General features: G+C 41.1%; 2 protein-coding genes across 2 annotated transcripts in view; both read left to right on the top strand.

Annotated features, from left to right (window-relative positions):
* Positions 1–23135, top strand: part of SMIM43 (small integral membrane protein 43) — a 243752-nt gene that overhangs the window by 142600 nt on the left and 78017 nt on the right. The window lies entirely within an intron of this gene.
* TNIP3 (TNFAIP3 interacting protein 3) overlaps positions 18977–23135 on the top strand; it is a 69102-nt gene continuing 64943 nt past the window's right edge. The window contains exon 1 of the mRNA XM_081022028.1: positions 18977–19036. Within this exon, the coding sequence (XP_080878154.1) occupies positions 19005–19036 (32 nt within the window). The 5' untranslated portion in view covers positions 18977–19004. The remainder of the gene's footprint in view (positions 19037–23135) is intronic.

Below are 23135 nucleotides of genomic sequence, written 5' to 3' on the forward strand. Positions count from 1 at the left end.
AGAGGGGGCTTTGCCCTGCCAGACTTAAAGTTGTATTATGAAGCCGCAGCGTTCTGCTGGCTAAAAGACTGGCTACTTCTTGAAGACACTGATGTGTTAGATTTGGAAGGGTTTAACAATGCCTTTGGATGGCATGCATATTTATGGTATGACAAGGTTAAAGCAAACAAGGCCTTTAAGAACCATATTGTCAGAAAATCATTGTTTAATGTCTGGACAAAATATAAAGACTTGCTGGAAAATAAAACACCAAGGTGGCTTTCACCTTTGGAAGCCAAGGCCCGAAAAAGACCCAATATGGAGGCTAAATGGCCAAAATATTGGGAAATATTAGAAAAGGATGGAGACAATTGGAAATTGCAGAGTATGGAGAAAATGAAAGACAAAGTGCGAGATTGGTTACATTACGCTCAGATTAAAGAAGTTTTTAAAAATGATAAGAAACTAGGGTTCCAGGTGGAGAAATCGAAATTAGAAACAGAATTGTTAGAACCAAAGATTAAGGTACTTTCAAGGATGTATAACTTGCTGTTGAAATGGAATACACAAGACGAAACGGTTAAATCGGCTATGATAAGGTGGGCACAGGACATTGGGCATAATATCATGTTTGAGGACTGGGAGAGGTTGTGGAGTAATGGATTGAAATTTACTGCATGTAACGCTCTGAAAGAAAATGTAATGAAAATGATTTATAGATGGTATATGACCCCAGTCAAACTTGCCAAAATTTACCACCTGTCTGATAATAAGTGTTGGAAATGCAAAGAGTGTGAGGGAACGTTCTTCCACCTCTGGTGGACTTGCCCTAAAGTGAAGGCGTTCTGGGAAATGATTTATAATGAACTGAAAAAGGTATTTAAATATACCTTCACTAAGAAACCAGAGGCTTTCCTTTTGGGTATTGTCGGCCAAGGGGTGGCAAAGAAGGACCAGACATTTTTTATGTATGCAACAACAGCAGCAAGGATACTTCTCGCAAAACATTGGAAAACTCAAGATCTACCCACACTGGAAGAATGGCAGATACAACTGATAGACTACATGGAACTGGCTGAAATGACCGGCAGAATCCGTGACCTGGGAGAAGAGAAGATTGAGGAGGACTGGAAGAAATTTAAGAACTATTTACAAAAGTATTGTAATTTGAGTGAATGCTAAATAAGATGCTAGATCAAAATAACTGAGCACCACTAAATTTAGAAGTTTTTAAGAAAATAAGTAAGACTGTGAAATTTAGCTCCTTCTGAGAATTATAAGATTATGAAATATAGAAGGGATATAAGAATTTAAATAAGATGATAAATTGCTGACAAAACGTTACAACGATGAAAGTGGGAGCGGGAGATGTGAGGAAGTCCAAAGAAAATGTGAAAATATGTTAAGATCAATGTTATATTGCTTATTATGTTTATTTTTATTGTAAAACCTAATAAATTGCTTCAAATCCCTGCGATGGGTTGAACTCCCATTGCTCTGTTCCAGCTTCTGTCAACCTAGCAGTTCAAAAGCACACAGTGCAAGTAGATAAATAGGTACCTCTGTGGCTGGAGGATAAACGGCGTTTCGGTGAGCTCTGGCACTTGTCACGATGTTCCTTTGCACCAGAAGCAGTTTAGTCATGCTAGCCACACAACCTGGAAACCTGTCTGTGGACAACACTGACTCCCTTGGTCTGAGTGCCACACCCTATAGTAGCCTTTGACTGGACTTAATCATCCAGGGGTCCTTTACCTTTACCTTTTACCCTGCTTTCCACTCTTCCTGGATTCTGGTTTAAGTATTAGCTATGCCACTTCTAAGGCTGCTTCAATACTATCACTGTTTTTAGATGGGATTCAATCATATACTAGTAAATTCAGGTTGTGCAATTATAATTGACTGGTAGGTCTGAGCACTGGAGTTATGGGCTAGTAATAGTCTGTCCCCATCAACAGTCTAACCACAGCATTTTGCACCAGCTGGAGTCTCTGGACCAAGCATTGTAACCCCATGTAGGGTGCATTGAAATAATTGAGTCTTGAGATTGTCACTGCCAGACTAATACAGGGTACAAGGACAGCTGTCATTAACATACCAGCCATAGCTGATAAAAAGCACTCCTGCCTCCCAAGGCTACCTGAGCTTCCAGTGACAAAGGAGGAGCCAGGAACATTCCCAAACTCTGAACCCTGTTCTTTCAGAGGGAGTGCAACCCTGTCTAGAACAGGAAACTGTTTTATCTCTCAAACATGGGAACCACCAACCCACACTACCTCCATCTTCCAAGGGTTCAAGCTCAGTTTATGGGCCTTCACTCAGTCCATCACTGTGCCCAGACAATGGTCCAGATAATGCACAGAATCTCCTGGCTCAGATGTTATGGAGAAGTGTGTCCATCAGCATACTGATAATGCTTTGCCCCCAAACTCCAAATGACTGCACCTAGTGGCTTCGCATAGATGTTAAGCAGCAGTGGGGACAAGATTGCACAAGAATCATTGTGCAAGAACACAGTCTGCCAGTGCTACTCTCTGGATATTACCCTGTAGGCAGGAGCAGAACCATTGGCCACACAGGTCAGAGTTCAGCCTCATCTGGAAGACTACAGGTTCCCCACCTCTGATTTAAAATGTGGGGAACGGACTTTTAACATCATAACCACCACCAATCTGATCTTGCATCAGTCACTAACTTGCTATGTTTAATTGTTGTTGTTTAGTTGTTTAGTTGTGTCCAACTCTTTGTGACCCCTTGGACCAGACCACGCCAGGCACCCCTGTCTTCCACTGCCTCCCGCAGTTTGGTCAAACTCATGCTGGTAGCTTCGAGAACACTGTCCAACCATCTCGTCCTCTGTTGTCCCCTTCTCCTTGTGCCCTCCATCTTTCCCAACATCAGGGTCTTTTCCAGGGAGTCTTCTCTTCTCATGAGGTGGCCAAAGTATTGGAGCCTCAGCTTCAGGATCTGTCCTTCCAGTGAACACTCAGGCTGACCTCCTTAAGAATGGATAGGTTTGATCTTCTTGCACCATCTCCTCCAGCACCATCATTCAAAAGCATCAATTCTTCTCCTTCATGGATCACTGCCTTGCCGTGGCACAGGGGCTTGAATAATTCAGAGAAGCTATGAGCTATGCCATGCAGGGCCCCCCAAGATGGACAGGTCATAGTGGAGAGTTTTGACCAAACGTGATCCACTTGGAGCAGGAACTGGCAAGCCACTCCAGTATCCCTGCCAAGAAAACTCCATGGACAAAGACAACAGGCTATGTTTAATACATATTCATTATTGTTACCTATTATTATGGCCAGTGGCTTTGGAGGCCTGCTGCCAAGAAGAAAGATAGACTATAAATACTTTAAATGGCAGCATTGGCATGAGACTAGATGAAATGATGCAGGGAAGATAGATGGCATCCTCACTGAGCGCACACCCGCATCTTACATATAAAGTGCTCTTATACCACTTTAATAGTCATAGGTTCTCCCACAGAATCCTGGGAACTGTACTTTGTTAAGTGTGCCAGGAACAGCAGGTCTGTGAGGGGTCTCCTGACATCTCTCAGCACCCATAACAATCTGCAGTTCCCAAGAGTCCTTGAGGGAAGCCATACCTGTTAAAGTGGTATGAGAGTTCTTTGGATGAAAGCTGTGCATTTGAATGCACACCCGACCTGCACCTGCAGTTCTTGATCCAGTAAGTAATATATGCATGGAAGCTTGTTTGTATGCACAGATTTCCTTAGCTGGACTTGGGCAACTCTGTATGATGGGGTTTGGCTGTATCAGTAGATCTGGAAATAATTAAAAGAAAGAAACCTCAATGAAGATTTTTAAAAAAGAGAAAGACAAGATGGAACAAAACAATGAGTTACACGAGGAAGTTTGCCCCAACAACCACTCACATGGCATCACAGTAAAAGTATCAGTACATTTACAAGGCATTAACTTTAGTGCTTAAATATACCAATAATGGAGCAGGGCAGTATAGGGCACAGGACAAGAAACAGATGCACCATAGTAGCATTTATTGGAATAAATCACATTAACACCAGATGCTGCAGTTTAAGGTTCCAGTTATAATTCATGTTTGTAAAGTAGCATGGCCTCATTAGTAGTTAACTGTGTGACTGCAAGAAAAAAGATTCCCTGCACAGAGCACCTTACAAGCTGTGGCATTTAAGTTCTTTGACACTAAAAGCAAATAAAATAACTGATTCTTCTGCATTATCGTGCTACAAGGGAACTAAGTGACCCCAAACCACAAAAATGTACAGCTTCCCTTACTGTTTGACTAATTCTTCCTCTGAACAAATTATAACATTTACCGTGTTGGAAGATACGGGGATTTCCTTTGCTAAAAGCCTTATGCTGAACCACTGACGCAGGCGAAGGTTGTGCTTTATAATAAGGCAAATGAAAGAGGGGCTTTTAGCGATGGCAAACATCCCCCTAGGGAAATATTTAAATATCAAGGCAAATTGGAAGGCAAATTGGGGGCATTTAATGTAGCTCAACAACCACTCAAGCTGAAGCAATTCTTGTGTAGCTTTCTTTCTTTCTTTCTTTCTTTCTTTCTTTCTTTCTTTCTTTCTTTCTTTCTTTCTTTCTGCATTCATGTGCATCTTGTGAGATGCTTAGAATTTTGTGATCCACATAGTAAGAGTCCACTTAAGACACATTATCCTTGAATTCTGTGCCTCATACTGGTTATATAATAGACGTTTTGAAGGAATTCAAAAATATTTATTTTAGTCTGATAATGTTGTTGGTAATAGTAGTAGTAACAGCTGGTACATTTAGATTACTTTCCTGCAATTCACCATGAGGTTCCAGGAAGAGTTACAGCAATTTAAAAATACAGTGACATGTATTTGCTTTTGCTTTAGTTCTGACTGATTTATCACCAATGTTATGGGAACAATGACTTGGAAGTTTCTTCTGTGGAAGGCCCAGGGAAACGTTATCGGAGTAGTTCAAGAGCACAATAATATTCTTTTATTGTTCCTATGCACCTTTGAGGGAATTTGCACAGAGGTTTCCCCAATAGATTGTGCCGATAAAAAAGAAGATAGATCAGAATCTCCTGGCACAACACTAAATAATGTGCAGGGAGATCGGCCGGGGGGTTCTGTCTCCCAGTTGTTTTAACAATAGAAGGAAGAAAATAGCAGCCCAAACGTACATTAGATTGCTGAAATGGGGTAACCAGGAATGGATTTTTGTTTGGAATGACTGTGAGCTCAGCTCTGTGTTGGTACACAAAACAAATCCCTGTGCTCAGAAGCATCACATTTGTTACTGCTAAATGTATGCCCCCCTTCAGTCTTATTTTTGTCTGTGTGTAAGTATATTTTGCAGCATGTTGCTGATACAATAACAGTACATTAGTGATGGATTTATTCTGGACCATCCACACACCATTCTGCTTTATTAGTAGTTCTGCGATGCTTCCCCAATGTTACCATATTATTGCTGTCTGGAGGCGCACATTTTCACTATAGTGCAACTAAAGTAGGGCAAGAGCCCCACCCCACCGTTAGGGACATCTGTGCTCTGAAAAGTTACAGGATTTCAACTGGAAACTATGGGGCATGAGCCTGCTGCAAGCAAAGCAGTATGACTGCCTTGAAACTTTTGCTGGTGCGAATGGTATTGAAATTGTGGTCATGTGTAACTGTCCTCGTAACATCATGAGGACCAATCATGATGAGTGCACAATAAATGGGACATCTATGTCTTTTACCACCTGCCTTCTGGTGGTGGATGTCAGACCTTTAGTAAAACACAAAAGGGATTCCACAAGTCTGAAGTCTGCTATCCTCTAGATTGTGCCTTAGATGTGGTTTTAGGACACAATTTTCATTCCAGCCATATTGCCTAGTGCCCATGGGGTGTTTTGTTTTGTTTTTTAGCAACTCTTCCTAATGAGAGGTGGGGAACAAAATGAGAAAAGAGATTGCTGGTGAGAGTTGGGAGACAGTTTTACTCCGTCCTGTTTAGTATTAATGTGTTAAATTAGTTCGGTTTTATTGCATTGATTTACTGATATGCCTTAGTTTGTGCAGTATGTGTTCTGATAGGCTACTGTAATATAAAATAAAAATGAAAACAATAGATATGCTTTTTGCTTTCCACACTCAGCCATAGCCCTCCCCCCCAATTAATCATAAATTATTTCACATTTCAATACCCCCATTAATACTGAGCTTTTGGTAAACCACAAGTGTTAAATAAATATACAACACAATCCTACAAACTCAGAAGCAAGGCAGGTTATGTTAATGCAGTACTCAGAATACTAGTTTGGTGAGTTCAATTTTTGCTGTTGGAGTAAGCATTTGCCTCACTGGGCAGGTTATTGTTTTTATATATGGCAGACTTATTTTATTTGCTGAATCCTATTTTTTTGCTGCTGCTATTTTATTTCTTCTGTGAGATAGTTTTGTTTTTCATTGTCATAAGCCACCCTGAGTGATGCAAATGCATTGGAAGGGCGAGGTAAACATCTACTAAAGAAAGAATGAAATGAAATTTCCTTAATTAGCAGGCAGCCCTGAGACTCATGGGAAGATAACGAGATGATTCCGTTTCCTATCCCAGGTGTTAACTTTCTTTAAGATCATTTGTGTGCACAGATGTGCGCCTGGGATAGAGTAAGATTCTATCTTGACAAATAGAGAGTGTCATATATGCAATGTATAACGTTAATGGACATAAACAATTATTTTATGGATTTATAGGTGATGGAAGTATAATATATAGCCCCGCCGTATCCTTTCAAAACCCCAAACGCTTGTAAATAAGTGAGTCTCATGCTGTCCAAAGCATGATGAATCACCGTTTTTACAAACCATAGCAAAATTATTCATTTTTACACCCTTTCCCCCTCCGTTTCAACAGTCTTTGTTTTTCCTGCCTATTCCCCTGTGCTCAAGAACTATATCTCCACATAATTTTATGAGTACAAATCCAAAGATCAGATGGGTGCCGTTCCCATTAAACACGGATCATGTAAGTTAAGAATCACAGCCGGAGATCAAGAGTGATTCTGTTTTTATAGTCTTCTCAAGTGAAAACAGGAAAGACACCTAAGGCACTCTTTTACCCAGATACACTGGATTTTATATGTGAGGAGGAGGACATGTGCTGGAAAGGGTTTTACCAGATTTTACAGATTGGCTACATATAGCCAATGTGGTGCCATCCAGATGATGGACTCTCAAAATATTTGGCCATTGGCCATGTAGTCTGGGGCTGTTGAGTGTTGTAGCCCCACATCTGGAGTGCACAATGTTGGCTACCACTGGGTTATTTAGTAACTGACATTGCAATCCTATCATAAAATTACACACATTGGCCAAGGATAGGACCACTAATAAATCTCCTTGCACCCACAGATTATAAAAATACAGCATAGTTAGAGTTATGTCAGCAAAGTTATATTGTTTAACAGACATTACATCATGGGTAGGCAAATTAAGGCCCGGGGCCCGGTTCTGGCCCAATCGCCTTCTAAATCCGGCCCACGGACAGTCCGGGAATCAGTGTGCTTTTACATGAGAAGAATGTGTGCTTTTATTTACCGTAAATTGCATCTCTGAGTTATTTGTGGGGCATAGGAATTCGTTCAACCCCCCCCCAAATATAGTCTGGCTCCCCACAAGGTCTGAGGGATGGTGGACCAGCCCACGGCTGAAACAGTTTGCTGACCCCTGCATTACATTATACAGGCGCAATAGCTATGCAGGTGTGCACCAGGCAAGGGAGAAAATGGCTGGAGTTTGGGACATGGCATTTGAAGGCTTTTTTCCTGGCAGAAGGGTGGCTGCATTTGGGCTGTCAAGAAGAGATCCACGTGCCTCTCTGGTGGAGCTCTAATGCTTTTGACTGCAGATGTCAGCTGCTGCCTTCTAACTACTGCACTATGAGAGGAGGAGACTGTTTTTTCCTGGCAGCATGCTTGTATCTTATGTGTGGGAGAGGATCAAAAAAGCTACATGACACCATCATTCTCTGTGTTGATTGGTACTGCCATGCCTGGCACCACAGGTGGAGTCCTTAGAGAAGAATCTAGAAAGCACACAGGTAGAGGATCCCAAAAAAGCCATCCAGTTGTCTGAGGAGGCAATGGAGCCATTCCCCAGTCCTTGAGAATGCTGGCAGCAAAAAGTCCATGCCAAATAATGTTCTACATAGGATGTATTTATGGACCCAGAGACATTGCCTGGCTCATGAATAAGTACAGAAACATCTTCATTACTAGCAACCGTGGTATAGTGTGGTCTAGGAGGCTAGAGTATTTAAGCTCTTGAGCTTTCTAGATGCTGAAAATTACACAGGTCTTTGGCTCTTGTTACTGAGTCTAGTTGCCCTGGCTTGCTTTGTTATACCTTGCCTGAGGTATAAACAACTCAGGTCCCAAATATCTGAAAGACTTCCTTCTTTAGATCCTCTCAGATGTAGTACAGAAGCTGGGCTGGGGGAACAACCCAGGAAAGGACATTGTCTGTGGCAGCCCCTAAGCAGTGAAACTCCCTCCCCACAGAATTGTGCATCAAACTTTCATTATTCAGCTTTGTAACTGTTTTTCATGTATTTTAAATTGCTGAAACAGGTCCTGGGACCTTTGGGTGAATGTTGGGTAATTGATAATGATGATAACAATGATGATATTGGTTAATTTTTATTATTTTTTGAAGCAGGAAGAAACATTATTGTTCTGTGCGCAGGCAGTTGGATCATATTTTGTTTAAAACATATTCCCCCCCCCCCCCCGCTTTTTGGTTGACATAAGGTCAATAACCAACAGAGCAGGATAATACTATGTATAATGTATATCTGCTACAAACTGTTACAAACTTTCAGGAGAAAATGTCAATCTCTGGAACATTTTAAGTGCATAACTTCATCTATATTGAAAGGTACAAAGGGATTTAGTCGCAACTGCTGGCACTGTAACAGCAATAGCTTTGACACCTATTGAATGAGCTGATGTGATGTTCTAGAACATTCTGTCTAATGGGGGAAGTTGTCAGTCTTTGAACCTTCATAGCATTCCAGGCTTTTAGAGTCAAAGTAAATATTCAAAGGCTGAGGGAAAATTGACAGGGAATGACAGGACAGTTGAGTGAAGCTAGCAGGAAGTATTCTTAAAAACAGAAACACAAAAGATGATGACACAGACATCTGAGGGAAAGGATGGCAGACCTGACTGAGAGTTCAAAAAGATGGGCTAATGACTGGGGTTGGTTGCTGTGGCAAAACCTCCCACAGCCAAGGAGAGAAAATGTATGCTGTTGACAAGAAACAATGAAAAAAGGTTGTAAGCCTGGGGGAGCAAAAGAAATTACAGAGGCGCAAGCAGAGACCTGAAGAAATAATGGTAGGAGAGTCCAAAATTAAAGCGAGGTTGGTCTGTAGCTTCACAAAAAAAGCTCTATGGGCTGAAGGCAGGGACTGGAGAAGGAAGTTGTGAGATTGTGGGTGCTAGGGTTCAATTTAATAGTTCTGGGGCCTAGTCAGTGCTTGTTGTTGCCTTGCTACAGTTGTGGAAGACTGAAAAGCACTGCTGTGCATGAGAGTCAGTTCTTTCATGTTCTTTCATGCTCAGTTCTTTCATGTTCTCCTGCTACCCTGAGCAACAGGAGTCTCCTTCAGGAATTACTCTCCACACATTTCAAGTGTGTGTGTGAAGAGAGGGTACTGCATGGACCTGGACCTGTCCCGTTATTTTGGCTTAATGTGCGTAGGCTCCTCCATGCAATGGTGCACAGTGTTGCTGATTTTGTGGAGAAGCCTGTGTGCATTCAGCTAAATGTGCATTCCAAGTGTGCATAGGTTTCCCCTTAATACCTTCTGCCCATCATGTGAAGGTCTTACAGAGGAGCTGGCAGGTATGGGGATATTATGGGTGGAGCCAGGTGCATCTTTTCTTTCCTCATCATTGCAAGACGACAATGGGGTGGGCAGTCCTATCAATTTTAGCTTTTCACAGTTTCTCATTTTTCCAGTCTTAATTTCCATTTTCTGCATTTCCAGTTGATTTTTTTTTTTTTAGTATTCAGCATTCTAGTGAAAATTCTCCCTAATATGCATGTTTTTGTATGCAATTTTTCTCAATATACAAGTTTTTTTCAAAACAATTTCCTGTAATATAAAGCATTTTTCTTATTTTCACTAATATATGCATTATATGCTTTTTATGCCCACTTTACATCTATATGTGCATTTTTGTATATATTAAGCAATGCTGGAGAGGTACATTTCAAAATTCAGAGAAGTGCAAATTTTGAAAAATGGCTTTGTTTTGGTGCACGTATTGTTTAGGGAAGTGTGAATTTGTTGGTTTGTCTTTAAATGCAAACGGAATTGAATTTCCCCCCCATCCTAAATGATGGATAAAACCATACATAATGAACCCCCTCAGAGAAAACCCTAAGAAAATGAAGAGGGGAAAAGTGTATAACTAATAATAATAATAATAATAATAATAATAATAATAATTTATTTATACCCCGCCCATTTGGCTGGGTTTCCCCAGCCACTCTGGGCGGCTTCCAACAAAACACTAAAATACAATAACCTATTAAACATTAAAAGCTTCCCTAAACAGGGCTGCCTTTAGATGTCTTCTAAAAGTTTGGTAGTTACTTTTCTCTTTGACATCTGGTGGGAGGGCATTCTACAGGGCGGGCGCCACTACCAAGAAGGCCCTCTGCTTGGTTCCCTGTAATTTGGCTTCTTGCAGCAAGGAACCGCCAGAAGGCCCTCAGCGCTGGACCTCAGTGTCCGGGCAGAACGATGGACGTGGAGACGCTCCTGCAGGTAGGCCAAGGCCTACATAAACTACAAACCCTTCAACATTTCATGATGAAAATAGGGGCATAACTAGCAAACTGGGGGAGGAGGTGGGGGAAGACCCTGTTCTGTATTGTTCCGGTGACTAACCCTTCAGTGAAGCATGTTAAACTGAAACAGAAACTAGGACTTGGTCATGCCTGGCTAGTAGTACTAAAATGCAACAGGAGGGCAAGAGATGTTCCATCTTTTTTTCTGGAAGGACTGCCATGACTGACAGACAGGCAGAAATGTAACAGCTGTCCTTTCCTCAGTATAGAAATACAGATTTGGGAATTATTGCAACTTCCTGTGAAATGCACAGCTTTTAAATATAAAGGAGTCTTGCAAGGGATGCAGGGGAGATGAGTAAAAAATAAGGAAAGGGGAACTGTTTTTCTGGCTGTACCTCAGGTTACAGACACTTCGGGATGTGCGATTTCGGGTTGCACACTGCACCAAACCCAGAAGTACCGGAACGGGCTACTTCCAGCTTTTGGCACTTGCGCATGCGCAGAAGCACTAAATCGCACTTTGCTCATGTGCAGAAGCACTAAATCGCACTTTGCACATGTGAAGAAGCGCCGAATCACAATCTGCATGTGCGCAGACGCGCCGCTGTGGGTTGCGAACACTGCGGATTGCGAATGTGCTTCCCGCACAGATAACGTTCGCAACCTGAGCATCCACTGTATCTTTAGAGGAAGGTGGGAGGTTTCATTCCCCAACAAGCAACCATTCAGTGGCCACATGTGAGAGGCAAAAGTGAGCAGAGTGACAGATGTGACTCTTACCTTTCTACAGTGGGCTATATTCTAATATATTCTAACCATACAAACAATGCCTGATGTAGGGCACTGCAGGCAGTTCCCCTGCAAAGGGCACTCAGCCAAGGGGGCTCAAAACTGAGAAGATCCATAACTGAGAAGATCCATTTTGGGGCACCACATTTTGGCCTCACACAGGATACCACATTATGAAAGATTACCAAAGTTTGCCCCTACATGGAAACATCCACGCTTTCTATACCCCCACCCAGTATCTCCAACTGGGCAAGTGAGAGGCATCGGCCCAGTTCAAAGATACATTCCAGCCAGGTAAAAGCACTCAAGGATGGTGAAGGCATGGCCTGAGGAGAGCAGCAGAGCCCGGGAGACTCCTGAGGGCTGGATATAAAGGTTCCCCACTCCTTTCTTTAGGACCATCTCCATGTCTGTCTATGAGTCCCATAGAAATGAGGTGTGAAGCTTATTATTGGTGGGAATATCTCTCTTTCTATAACAACTTGAAGCATAATACCGCATGGCACAATATTAATCATGACATCATGCAAGTCATGCATGTCACAGTCCAATGCCCATCAGCCTCAGGCAGCACAGTCAATGTCCAGGGATAATGGGAGTTGCGGTCCAGGAACATCTGCATGTCCACGGGTTTCTCCATCCCTGTCCTACATTCTCACCTGAGATGGAGCAGGCTTGAAAGGCTAACCTGCAAAAAATAATGGCAGCTTTCACTAAAGAAGAATACAGAGCTAATAACTTATACTGAAAAAGAATCTCTTCCACCCCATATTAAAGATATACGGTACACTTCTTCAGTTCTGAAAATGACTGCAAATTGATCTAGGATTGCAGGTTTTTAAGTATGCAATAAAAATGGGTGCACAGAGAAGTTACAGCTGTGGCCTTGGGCTACTCAGGAAAGATATTTGCCTGTACTGAAGATTTGTCTTCTTAAATGGTCTCCTGAATGCAGTGGGCTTTTTTGTTTTTTTATGTAAGTAGCTTCTCAATTTTGGCATCTAGATTAGCTGGTGACAAACTGGATTGACCTTTAGCTGCCAGTTGATTACATTTTTGTTTTAGGATAATGGAGCGTCAGTGTATTTTAAAGTTACTGTTATCTACCATCTGTTTTTATTTTCCTTTTATCTGCTATATCTCCGCCCTTTATTGTATTAATTTTTTGTGCTTAATTTTTGTATATATTGTTAGCCACCATGGGTGAAAGAGTAGTACTGGAAGAGCAGGGTAAAAATGCTTGTAAATAAAACATGCCTGTTAAGAAGTATATTGTACACTACCTGCTGAGCTTGTGTATCATCACTTATGCTGAGAAAGAGGAGATGCTTTTTCTTGAATAATGGATCTCTTTCTAGACTCCCCACACACCAAACCCCGCCCCCCAATGTCCAAAAGTGTGCTGTCAAAGCTTTTGCTTTATTACATTCCCAGAGAGAAATCTTGAAACCCTCTCAAGGTGGAAAAAAATATCTTTCTCTCCAAGTTCCTTCCTGGAAGATATAGTTCTCAAACTGGTTTTAACTCTAGTTCCAAATAAATGAGCAAATATCTGTGTGACTTTCCAGTTTCCCTCTCTTCCTCATAGAGGATTCCCCCCACTCCCATTGCAACATGTCAACTGCTAATTAACAGCATGATCCTAGACAGTTCTACTCAGAATTAAATCCCATTAAGCTTGTTGGGGCTTACTTCCAGGTAAATGTGCATAGCACTGCAGCCTAACCCATTTACAAGGCACTTGGGATCAACTATTATAAGCTGTTGTCTTCAAAATTATATTAAATTTTCTCTAACTCATTTCCTTATTATTCCCCAATGGAAATTCCTAAACAAACATGTCTTCAGCGGACAGTAAAACAATTTGGATGGCAGAAATCCAATTTTTGCTCTGTCTCTCTCTAAGTGGCTTGGTTATGTAAGAGAAATAATGTAATGCTTTATTGTCCAATTAGTTTGTTCTGTGTAACAAAAGTGTGGCGATATGTAGCGAAGTACAAAGGAAACCTGTTAGAGAGCTCATATTTTCCTCCCACAACTTGAGGATTTCCCTTCTCCGTTCTGCTCTTAAAGGCGACTCCACTTCCTTCCTGACTTCTTTGTTGGGTAGGGTGATCTCTTGGTTTTGCTGTGAGGGAAAGGTCATCTATTTCGTAATGAATAGGCACTTACAGGTATTGTGGAACAGTATGGTTTGACCCTTGAAACTCATTGAGTAATAATTCAAAAACAATCCAGTGGCTTCATCAAAGCCTATTTCTGTTTTCCTTTTTGCACCTCTTCTTTTGTAAATGCTTCACACAGGCTTTAGAGACCTGAAGGACGTGTGTCATCTAACAAAGCAATCCAACATGTCTACTCAGGCACTGGAAATTACAATTATCTCCTATGACACAATGCAGTGGTGATCAAATATTCATGAAGTGGTTCTTATGAGTGTGTTTATTTCACTTATTATCACTGAATGAGATTTCTGTAATTGATCCAGGTATTTTGCAGGTTAGCCTCTATCATGACTGGACATGGTTTTTTTTAACCAAGAACTGAAAAAACAACAACAGATACACGCATAAAGAAGAAAAAGAATAACCCACCCATACCTAGTCCCTAGTTCAAAAGTTACCAACCACCCTCTACTTTTCCCTTCAGAAACTTTTAAATAAACTGTCAAGTGCTGCCTATAGAGTCATAAAGGTAAAGGGACCCCTGACCATTAGGTCCAGTCGTGGCTGACCCTGGGGTTGCGGTGCTCATCTCGCTTTACTGGCCAAGGGAGCCGGCGTACAGCTTCCGGGTCATGTGGCCAGCATGACTAAGCTGCTTCTGGCGAACCAGAGCAGCGCATGGAAACGCCGTTTACCTTCCTGCCAGAGTGGTACCTATTTATCTACTTGCATTCTGACGTGCTTTCGAACTGCTAGGTTGGCAGGAGCAGGGACCAAGCAACGGGAGCTCACCCCGTTGCGGGGATTCGAACTGCCGACCTTCTGATTGGCAAGTCTTAGGCTCTGTGGTTTAACCCACAGCGCCACCTGCATCCCTATAGTGCCATATTAAGGGTGTTAAAAAGCCTATGTGAATGAATGGTAGAATACAGCATTTCGACAAATCATTAATCAGATGAAACCCAGCCTCGTGTTCATTCCACGAAATGACAGTGTGACTTATTCAACTTTACAGTAAACAGAGCCACTTCAAGATCAATATTTGGGTACCGTACCATTTCTGGAGTGGGGGCGTTGATGCAACCTTTTTCCATGGCGGGGGACTCTCCCACGGTGTTCCCTCCACTTGATGTGGGAGTAATGTTTTGCTTCTGTTCCACGGTAGGCAGAAGAACGAGAGGGAATCCTCTGTGCTCTTTCATTTTGAGTACTTTCAGTTTGAACTATGTAGGTTGTGCTTCTGTGCAATATGATTAAGCGGTCTTTCAACTGTGGATATTTTAGAAATGGATTTCCCTGAACGTGACCTTTTGAGATATATATGTATCTCATCAAAGCACTTTGTCCTGTGATTAAGGCTGTGGTTAATGTATCGTAGCACCAGTGAGTATCTTGACTATGGTGAGTACCTGAAGATTTCTTTTTTCTTTACTTCAGTTCTGCTTAGATACATAGTTTACACAGTTTTTCAAGTTTTTAAATATTTCTTTTATTTTTTTAAAAATATGCACCTTTACAAAAATTACTTATATATTTTAGTTTGAAAAATGCAGCACTCAAAAATCCATGCATCATTTTCTGATCATTGGTTGGTCCTGATAAGATATTATTTCATTTTGTTTGTGAGTTACTTATTAGCTAGATTTTCAGTTTCTTCTCTTTTTTCCTTTCAGACCTTTGTATGAATATGGTCAAGGAATATCAGCAGATATGCATCTCTGTAGAAGCTGTTGTGTGGACAGTTTTTAGGATCAAACAAAACTTAGTATAATGATTATCCCAAACATATAAACCATAATCAAATAGAGTTAGGTGCACTTGTTGTTAAATCCTATGTATACCATAGGTAATACATATTACCTATGTACATACAGTACATACAGTAAAACCTATTGGGTTCAGTGGGGATTACTCTCAGGTAAGTGGGTATCAAATTGTAGCCTTAAACCATTGGAGCCATAGTTCCAGTTCTATAGGTCTTTACTTAGACGTAAGACCAACTGTGTTCAGAAAATTGCAGCTTCGCTCTGTATTGGATTATGGCCATTAACTTGGAAGGTATTTGCACTCATATAAACATAATTGACTGCAAAGAGAGTGTGCTTAAAATTGCATCATAAAACACATGTAATACCTGCTGGAGATGAGTTAGGAGGATAAGCAAGTTGACTGTATTTTGTTCAATAAACCATCACACTAGTAAAAATCAGCTGAGCCCCTAGGTTTTAATTAGCTGAAATCCAAACAGTTCAGATTGTTTGTTGACTGTGGCTCTTCATTTGTTGCTTTTAAACAAATAACAATAATGGTTTATTATTAATAATAATATAGTAAAAATGTCAGTAATGTGGTTTTTGTTTTTGGTTGCTACACTTATTAGCTAGTATGTAATTTTAAAAACTTCATCCTGGATTTTTTGGCTAAATTGTGTGGCATTTCTCATAAGTCATATTCTCAAGGAAGTCAGCTGTCATTTCTTTTTGTCTGCTTGACAAAAAGATTTTAAACATAGTTTTCATTACATTACTTCACCAGAAAATAGTTTTAAACCTTTGCACATTTTAAAGTAGCTAAAATCAGCTCCCTATTATATATGAGGCAAGGACTATCCTGGGGTTGATTTTCATGCTAATTGTATTTCACGGACCGCTCTGAGAACTTCACAAACAGTATATCAGTAATCTCTACTAACAATAATTAAGGCATGAATGTAGAATTATGCCCATACAATAATGTGGGGTGATGCTGAGTGGTTTGCTTTATAGCTGGAGAAGGAGGCAGAATTTGAATGGGGAACTTTCTGATTATTTTAGCCAGTGTGCTGCACAAGCACACATACCCTTAACCTGCATATGTCCCACTTGACCACTTGGATCTGTGGAACTGACAGGGAGCTGCCACATAATACTTCTTGTGCCTTTGTAATAAAATGCCACATTTAGTGTGGCAGCACCAAACTCCGGAATTCCCTGCCTATTGGCATCAACCACGTTCTTTCACCGTATTCTTTTCATGCCTGCATAAAACATTTTGTGTGTGTAGGCAACACTATCCAGACATGTAGAATGCTGACGTGTATTATAATCTCTATTTTTGCATACTGTTTATTTTCACTGTCTTTTGAATGCTTTTTCAATATCTCATTTTTAACTGTCTTTTATCAATCATATTATTATTATTATTATTATTATTATTATTATTATTATTATACACTTTCAACCAAGCAGTATGTAAATGTTGCAAAATAAAAATAAAACAAAGTGGTTTTCAAATCATAAAAATAGCAAGGTGTGCAAATATACAGTGATATCAGGGCCATTCCAGAGTGGGGTCCAAGGCAAATCACACTGTGTACCTCCCCATGCATTCATCTCTCTCCCCCACCCACTGCCACCTCTACTATCCCTCATCCTTTTCATGGCTATGGTAGTGACAGAAACTTACTTTCTGTTGTGTTATTTTGGGGAGCTTGCAAAACTTTAGTAATTCTGGCCTCTGTTCTCTTTCTTCTTTACATTTTGTGCACTGCTTTAGCTGAGGCAGTTCTACCAAGGCCTTCTGCTTCATCTCTCCATGGCTTGATCTAGGAAGAAAGGCAGTGGAGGGTCTCATCATGTGGGTGGGAGCAGCCGGGCTGGCCAGGGAGCATGGCACAGATCCCAAGGTGGCTGCCCCTATTTGAATCCCCAGGAATGGATGGGGATGGAGGAGCAAAGGGTTCTCTCCCTCAGTGCAGTACAAAATCATGTCGCAACAAGGTAGAAAAAGATTACACCTGTATTATCCCCTCATCACACATTTTTAATCCCAGTTCCTTTCATCACTGTTTTGATTGAGAAGTGGTGCAATTTAATGTGATTTTGCACTAAACTTTCAAGGCAATATTCCTGACTGGGGACGAGACGGTGTTCACATCAAATGTGCCAGCAGGATAACAAGACCAGATGAGATGTCCTTTAGACATGCACATGAAGACTTTAAAAGCAGAACCCTGTATACAAGAGTTATTCTGGCTTGAAAAGTATACGTACATCTTACTAACAATCTTGTGATCTAGTTGTTTATCATTCTCTTGTTATTGTGGCAGTAGCAGGATTGCCTTTTTGTCTTCTTCTTTGACTTTTAAAGTCCTGCAAAAAGCCTTGGGAAAAAACCCATGTCTTTCTAACAAAATAAAGAAAATTCTTCCAGTAGCACCTTAGAGACCAACTACGGTAAGTTTGTTATTGGTATGAGCTTTCGTGTGCATGCACACTTCTTCAGATACCAATAACAAACTTAGTTGGTCTCAAGGTGCTACTGGAAGGAATTTTTTTATTTTGTTTTGACTATGGCAGACCAACATGTCTATCTACCTGTACCTATGTCTTTCTAACATTAGCACTAATCTCAGGTTGCTCACCAGGGCAAGACAGTTTGAGTGTATAACACAAATCATGGACTGGCTGCACTGGCTGCCGATTAGTTTCTGGACCCAATTCAAAGTGCTGGTTTTGACCTATAAAGGCTTAAATGGCTCAGGACTGCAATAACTCAAGGACTGCCTCTCCCTGTCTGAACCAACACAGATCCTGCAATCATCATTGGGGGCCCTTCTTCATCTGTCCCCCCCCCCCGGTGAGAAGTCCGAAGGGTGGCAACACAAGCCTTTTCTGTGGTGGCTCCCCATTTGTGGAATGCACTCCCTGGAGAGGCTCGCTTGGTGCCAGCATTATATATAGTTAGGCACCAGACCTTGGGCTAATTAAACAATATATGAACTTTTAAACTGTGTTTAGGGGGGTAGTGTTTCTGTTTATTACAGTGGTACCTCGGGTTACATATGCTTCAGGTTACATATGCTTCAGGTTATAGACTCCACTAACCCAGAAATAGTACCTCGGGTTAAGAACTTTGCTTCAGGATGAGAACAGAAATCGTGCTCCGGTGGTGCTGCTACAGCAGGAGTACCCCATTAGCTAAAGTGGTGCTTCAGGTTAAGAACTGTTTCAGGTTAAGAACGGACCTCCAGAATGAATTAAGTACTTAACCTGAGGTACCACTGTACTATGTTAGGGTTTTGTGTGTGTTTTATATTGTAAACCACCATGTGATTCTCAGATGAAAGGCAGTATAGAAAGTAAGTAAGTAAGTAAGTAAGTAAGTAATTAAATAAACCCTCTCCCCCTTTTTTTAATTATTAGAGTGACCAGGAAGGCTCTTGGAGGTTTCTTGATATGCATACCCGTCATCCATCGGATTCAGAAAGGTATTAACAGATCTACACATTTTATTTCGCTTTTTGGTGAAGACTTGTGATACCTCAAATAAACTGAAACTGCTCAATTTTTATTTTTTTTAATAAAAAAATAGTAATCATTCTATTATGGCTCAAGCTGGCAAATATTCTAATGCCTGAACTATCAGATGTTAGTGAAACTAGATTAACTGCAACAGGTGCCAAGAAGTGGATGGATTCTGCACAATCTATCAGTGAATTAAAAGAGAAACAAAACTAATGTAAGCGTGTGATTGAAAGACACCAGTTCCTGATTTATCAGCTTCCGAGACTGCAGTGCACAAAGCACGTGTGCCAATGTGCTTAATCCTGTCTATTCACATTTGAAGTGACATGTAGCCTGATCCTGGGCAAGTTTTCTTGGTGTTAGCCTCCACTGAACTCAGTGGGATTTTATTCCAAAATAGCTTTGTGCAGGATTACAGCCTAAGTGATGTTCATCAGATTATATATTTGAGATGCATGGGTATGTGAGATTTGAACCAATTGTCAAGGTGACTTCATAGCAGGGGGCTCCTCATTGGATGACAGCAGCTTCAAATCACTAGCACAAAAGCACTTCTTAGATCACTTTTTGGGTTTCCCCTCCATCTTAGTTTTCCATTATCTGTGAACAGATTCTCTTCCCTGACTGCTTTCATCATATATGGAGATCTGAAGCAGCTCTAATTTGCTTGTTTGTTGCCGTTGTTTAGACGTTTAGTCATGTCCGACTCTTCGTGACCCCATGGACCAGAGCACGCCAGGCACTCCTGTCTTCCACTGCCTCCTGCAGTTTAGTCAAAAATTTGCTTGCTTAGATATCTGCATTAGTGATTCAATTTTTCCACACTCCTGAATATGTAACACCTCATTGGCATGGCAAAATTAGGCCCCCATCAGTTAGCACCTCTCAAGAAGACTTTCAGGAAACATTCATAATTCGTTTTGTAGCTTAAGATGAGAGCAAGAGGTAATTATTTTGGTTGGGCACAGTTGTTTCTGACTGGCTTATTCACTGTGAATTATGATTATTTTAGTCATAATAGTCATAATTCTGTAAAACAGATCATAAACCAGGCAAATTTTTTTGTTTATTTATGTTTATTATTTTATTAGAATGATTTACCATACCTTTCTGCTAATACAGCAGTCAAGGCACCAACCACCACATTATTAATTTTCAAAACATACAATAAAAAAAATAAAAAAAGAGAGGCAACATTCATGTTATTGTGAAATTATCATCCCTGTTGGAAATAACAAATGTCAGGTGGTATTGTGAACATGTGCCCTGCCTCTAAAGTATCATGAGGAAGAAGAAAACTGTTCTACGTTGCATTGCCTTAAGTTGTGATGGAAATATAAACTCACTCCAAGAACATGTATTAATATCCATTTATTTATTTTTTAAAAATCTAGAAAAATGTTAAAAAAGGTATTTCAGAATAAACTCAACATATTCCAGCAAAGGTCAGCTAGAGAAGATTAAAAATAGCTTCTAAAACTGATAAAAACAAGAGAGATCAAGAAGGAAGAGTCCTTGCAGACCACTATGCAGGAATCCCCCTATTGTGGAGTGAACTGTCTATCACCACTCCTGTAGAAACTTCAGATAAAGGTCAAGGCTTAGACTGCATACACATTCCCATTAACTCTGCATTCATTGCACTTCACTGCTGTTTTGGGAAAGCAGTGCACACAGGACACTAGCCACCACCTATATTAATCCTGTGTAATATAGCCTGTCATCTCATATGATCTCCCAGCCTCAAAGTAGTCCAATGTAGTCCTTTTCTTGCTCTTCTATGCATAGTTCCTTTAGACGGCAGGAGCCACAGCAGCTATAGCAACAGTAGGCATGCACTGAGCAAATGTGCACAAATGAAGGCTATTTCTTTTGGATGGAAAAATGCAGCTCTCAGTGTCTCAGAATTCAATACACCTTGGTTATTTGCCACTGCCCCAGGCCACAGCGGAGGGAAAAAGCTCTTTGGCTCCTACTGTCATCTCTTCTTCTTCTTCTTCTTCTTCTTCTTCTTCTTCTTCTTCTTCTTCTTCTTCCTATACCACCTTTCATCTGGGGCTTACAGGGCAGTTTAGATTATAAAAACCACAAAAAACAACATAGTAACAAACAAAAACAATAGCCCCTTCCCCACAGTTAAAAAGGCCATAGGTTGTTTGATTAGCTAAAGGCCTGGGAGAGGAGGCATGTTTTTGCCCGGTGCCTAAAGATATGTAATGAAGGCACCAAGAAAGCTTCCCTGCAGAGAGCATTCCACAAACAGGGAGCAACCACAGAAAAGGCTTGTTCTTGTGTTGCCACCCTCCAGACCTTTTGTGATGAAGGCACACAAAGAAAGGCTTCAAATGATGATTGCAGGATCCAGGTGGGTTCATATGGAGAGAGGCGGTCCTTGAGGTATTGTGGTCCTGAGCTGTTTAAAGCTTTATAGGGCAAAACCAGAACTTTGAATTGGGCCTGGAAACTAACTGGCAGCTAGTACAGCTGTGCCAGGATTGGTGCTGTATGCTCAAACTGGCAAGGAAGTAGGCCACTGAATTCTGTACCAGTTGAATTTTCTGAACCATCAGCAGCCCCACGTATAACACATTGCAGTAATCTAACCTAGAGGTTACCAGGGCATAGACAACAGAACTTAGGCTATGGAAACCATATATTTCCATGAAGAGCATGTTTTCTTTTGTTGTTAGTCATATGGCTCTTGAAAATTAAGCCGAAGCTATTAGGAAGCAACTGGTTCAGTCCATATTAACAGCACTGTTCTATTCCAAATGTGTCATTTCACAGCTAAACAGCTGCTGACGATTAACTGTTCTTTAAAAGCGTCACTCCTTTTTTCATAAGGGGAACAGAAGCATGGAGGCGTTTATAGGGTTGAAACAGGACTGAATGAAACCTGCACTTATTTTCTCTTTGTTGTGCAGATCACATTCTTAATTGTCACCCTACTTCTCCAAGCAGTGAGAAGTTCTAGGGGTACAGCATTTGGTTTCCTTTCCAAGGAGGCCACTGGAAGCTTACGGACATTTGCAGTATTTCCACTTGTTTGGTTGAGTCTAGGTGGAGGACCACACCCTAGAAGCTTTGACATCCAGCCTAAGGCTACTAAAACACCTAGCACCCAAAAATGCTGTTAGCTTACAGATTCCAAAATACAGCTCTTTGCCTTTATCTGCCTCTCTCAAACTGCAGTCTGTTTCCTTCCAGACAGGCTGAGTACACACAATAATTTAAAGCACATCCCATGTTTAAGAACTGTGGTAACTGTACTTCACCCCTCACAGAGCTACAATTCACAGCACCCTTAATAAACTACAGTTCCCAGGATTCTTTGTGTGTGTGTGTGGAGGGGTGGGTTTTAAATGTATGGAGTGTTCACAGCCGTAGAAGCACCTTGTCCCCTCTCCCTGGCTGGATTTGAAGCAGGAGATCTGGATCAGCCATCTTCTCTGACCATCACCTAGCTTCTTGGGTCATTTTAGCTTCCATGGAGACACATCACAGGACTATCAACAATATTTGGTCAGTTCTAAGAAAATCAGTAACACAGACACAACTGTTCTCTGCTGCTCTAGTAGACAGGAGTAGACCTAGGCTGTGTACACATTTAAAGCACATTCCTTCCCTGCAATAATGATTGGTACTGTAATTTATGTCTCACAGAGTTACAATTCCTAGCAACCCTTAACAAGCTACGGTGTCCAGAATTCTTAGAGGGAGAGAATGTGCTTAGAATGCGCTTTAAAGGTATAGTAGGACATAGCCCTAAAGGGCTTACATTACAGGAGGGTTGATGTTGGTTGAACACTAGGAGCAACTTTTTGATGGAAAGAGCAGTCCAACATTGGAAGCAATCACCTAGGGAGGTGGCGGGTGAGCTTCCTGCTACTGGATGGCTTCAAGCAGGCTGAATAGCCATCTGTTGAGGAAGCTCTAGTTTTGGATTTCCTGTCTCAAACAAGGGGTTGGACTAGAATGGCTTACAATTCTTCAAGGCAGGCAACCACAAATCTGTTTTGTTCTATGTCCCACCGCCACCGCCACCACTGTAATAACAGCTTC

Source organism: Podarcis pityusensis (genome assembly GCF_964106645.2).
Source record: "Podarcis pityusensis genome assembly, chromosome: 9".
Taxonomy (NCBI): Eukaryota; Metazoa; Chordata; class Lepidosauria; order Squamata; family Lacertidae; genus Podarcis; species Podarcis pityusensis.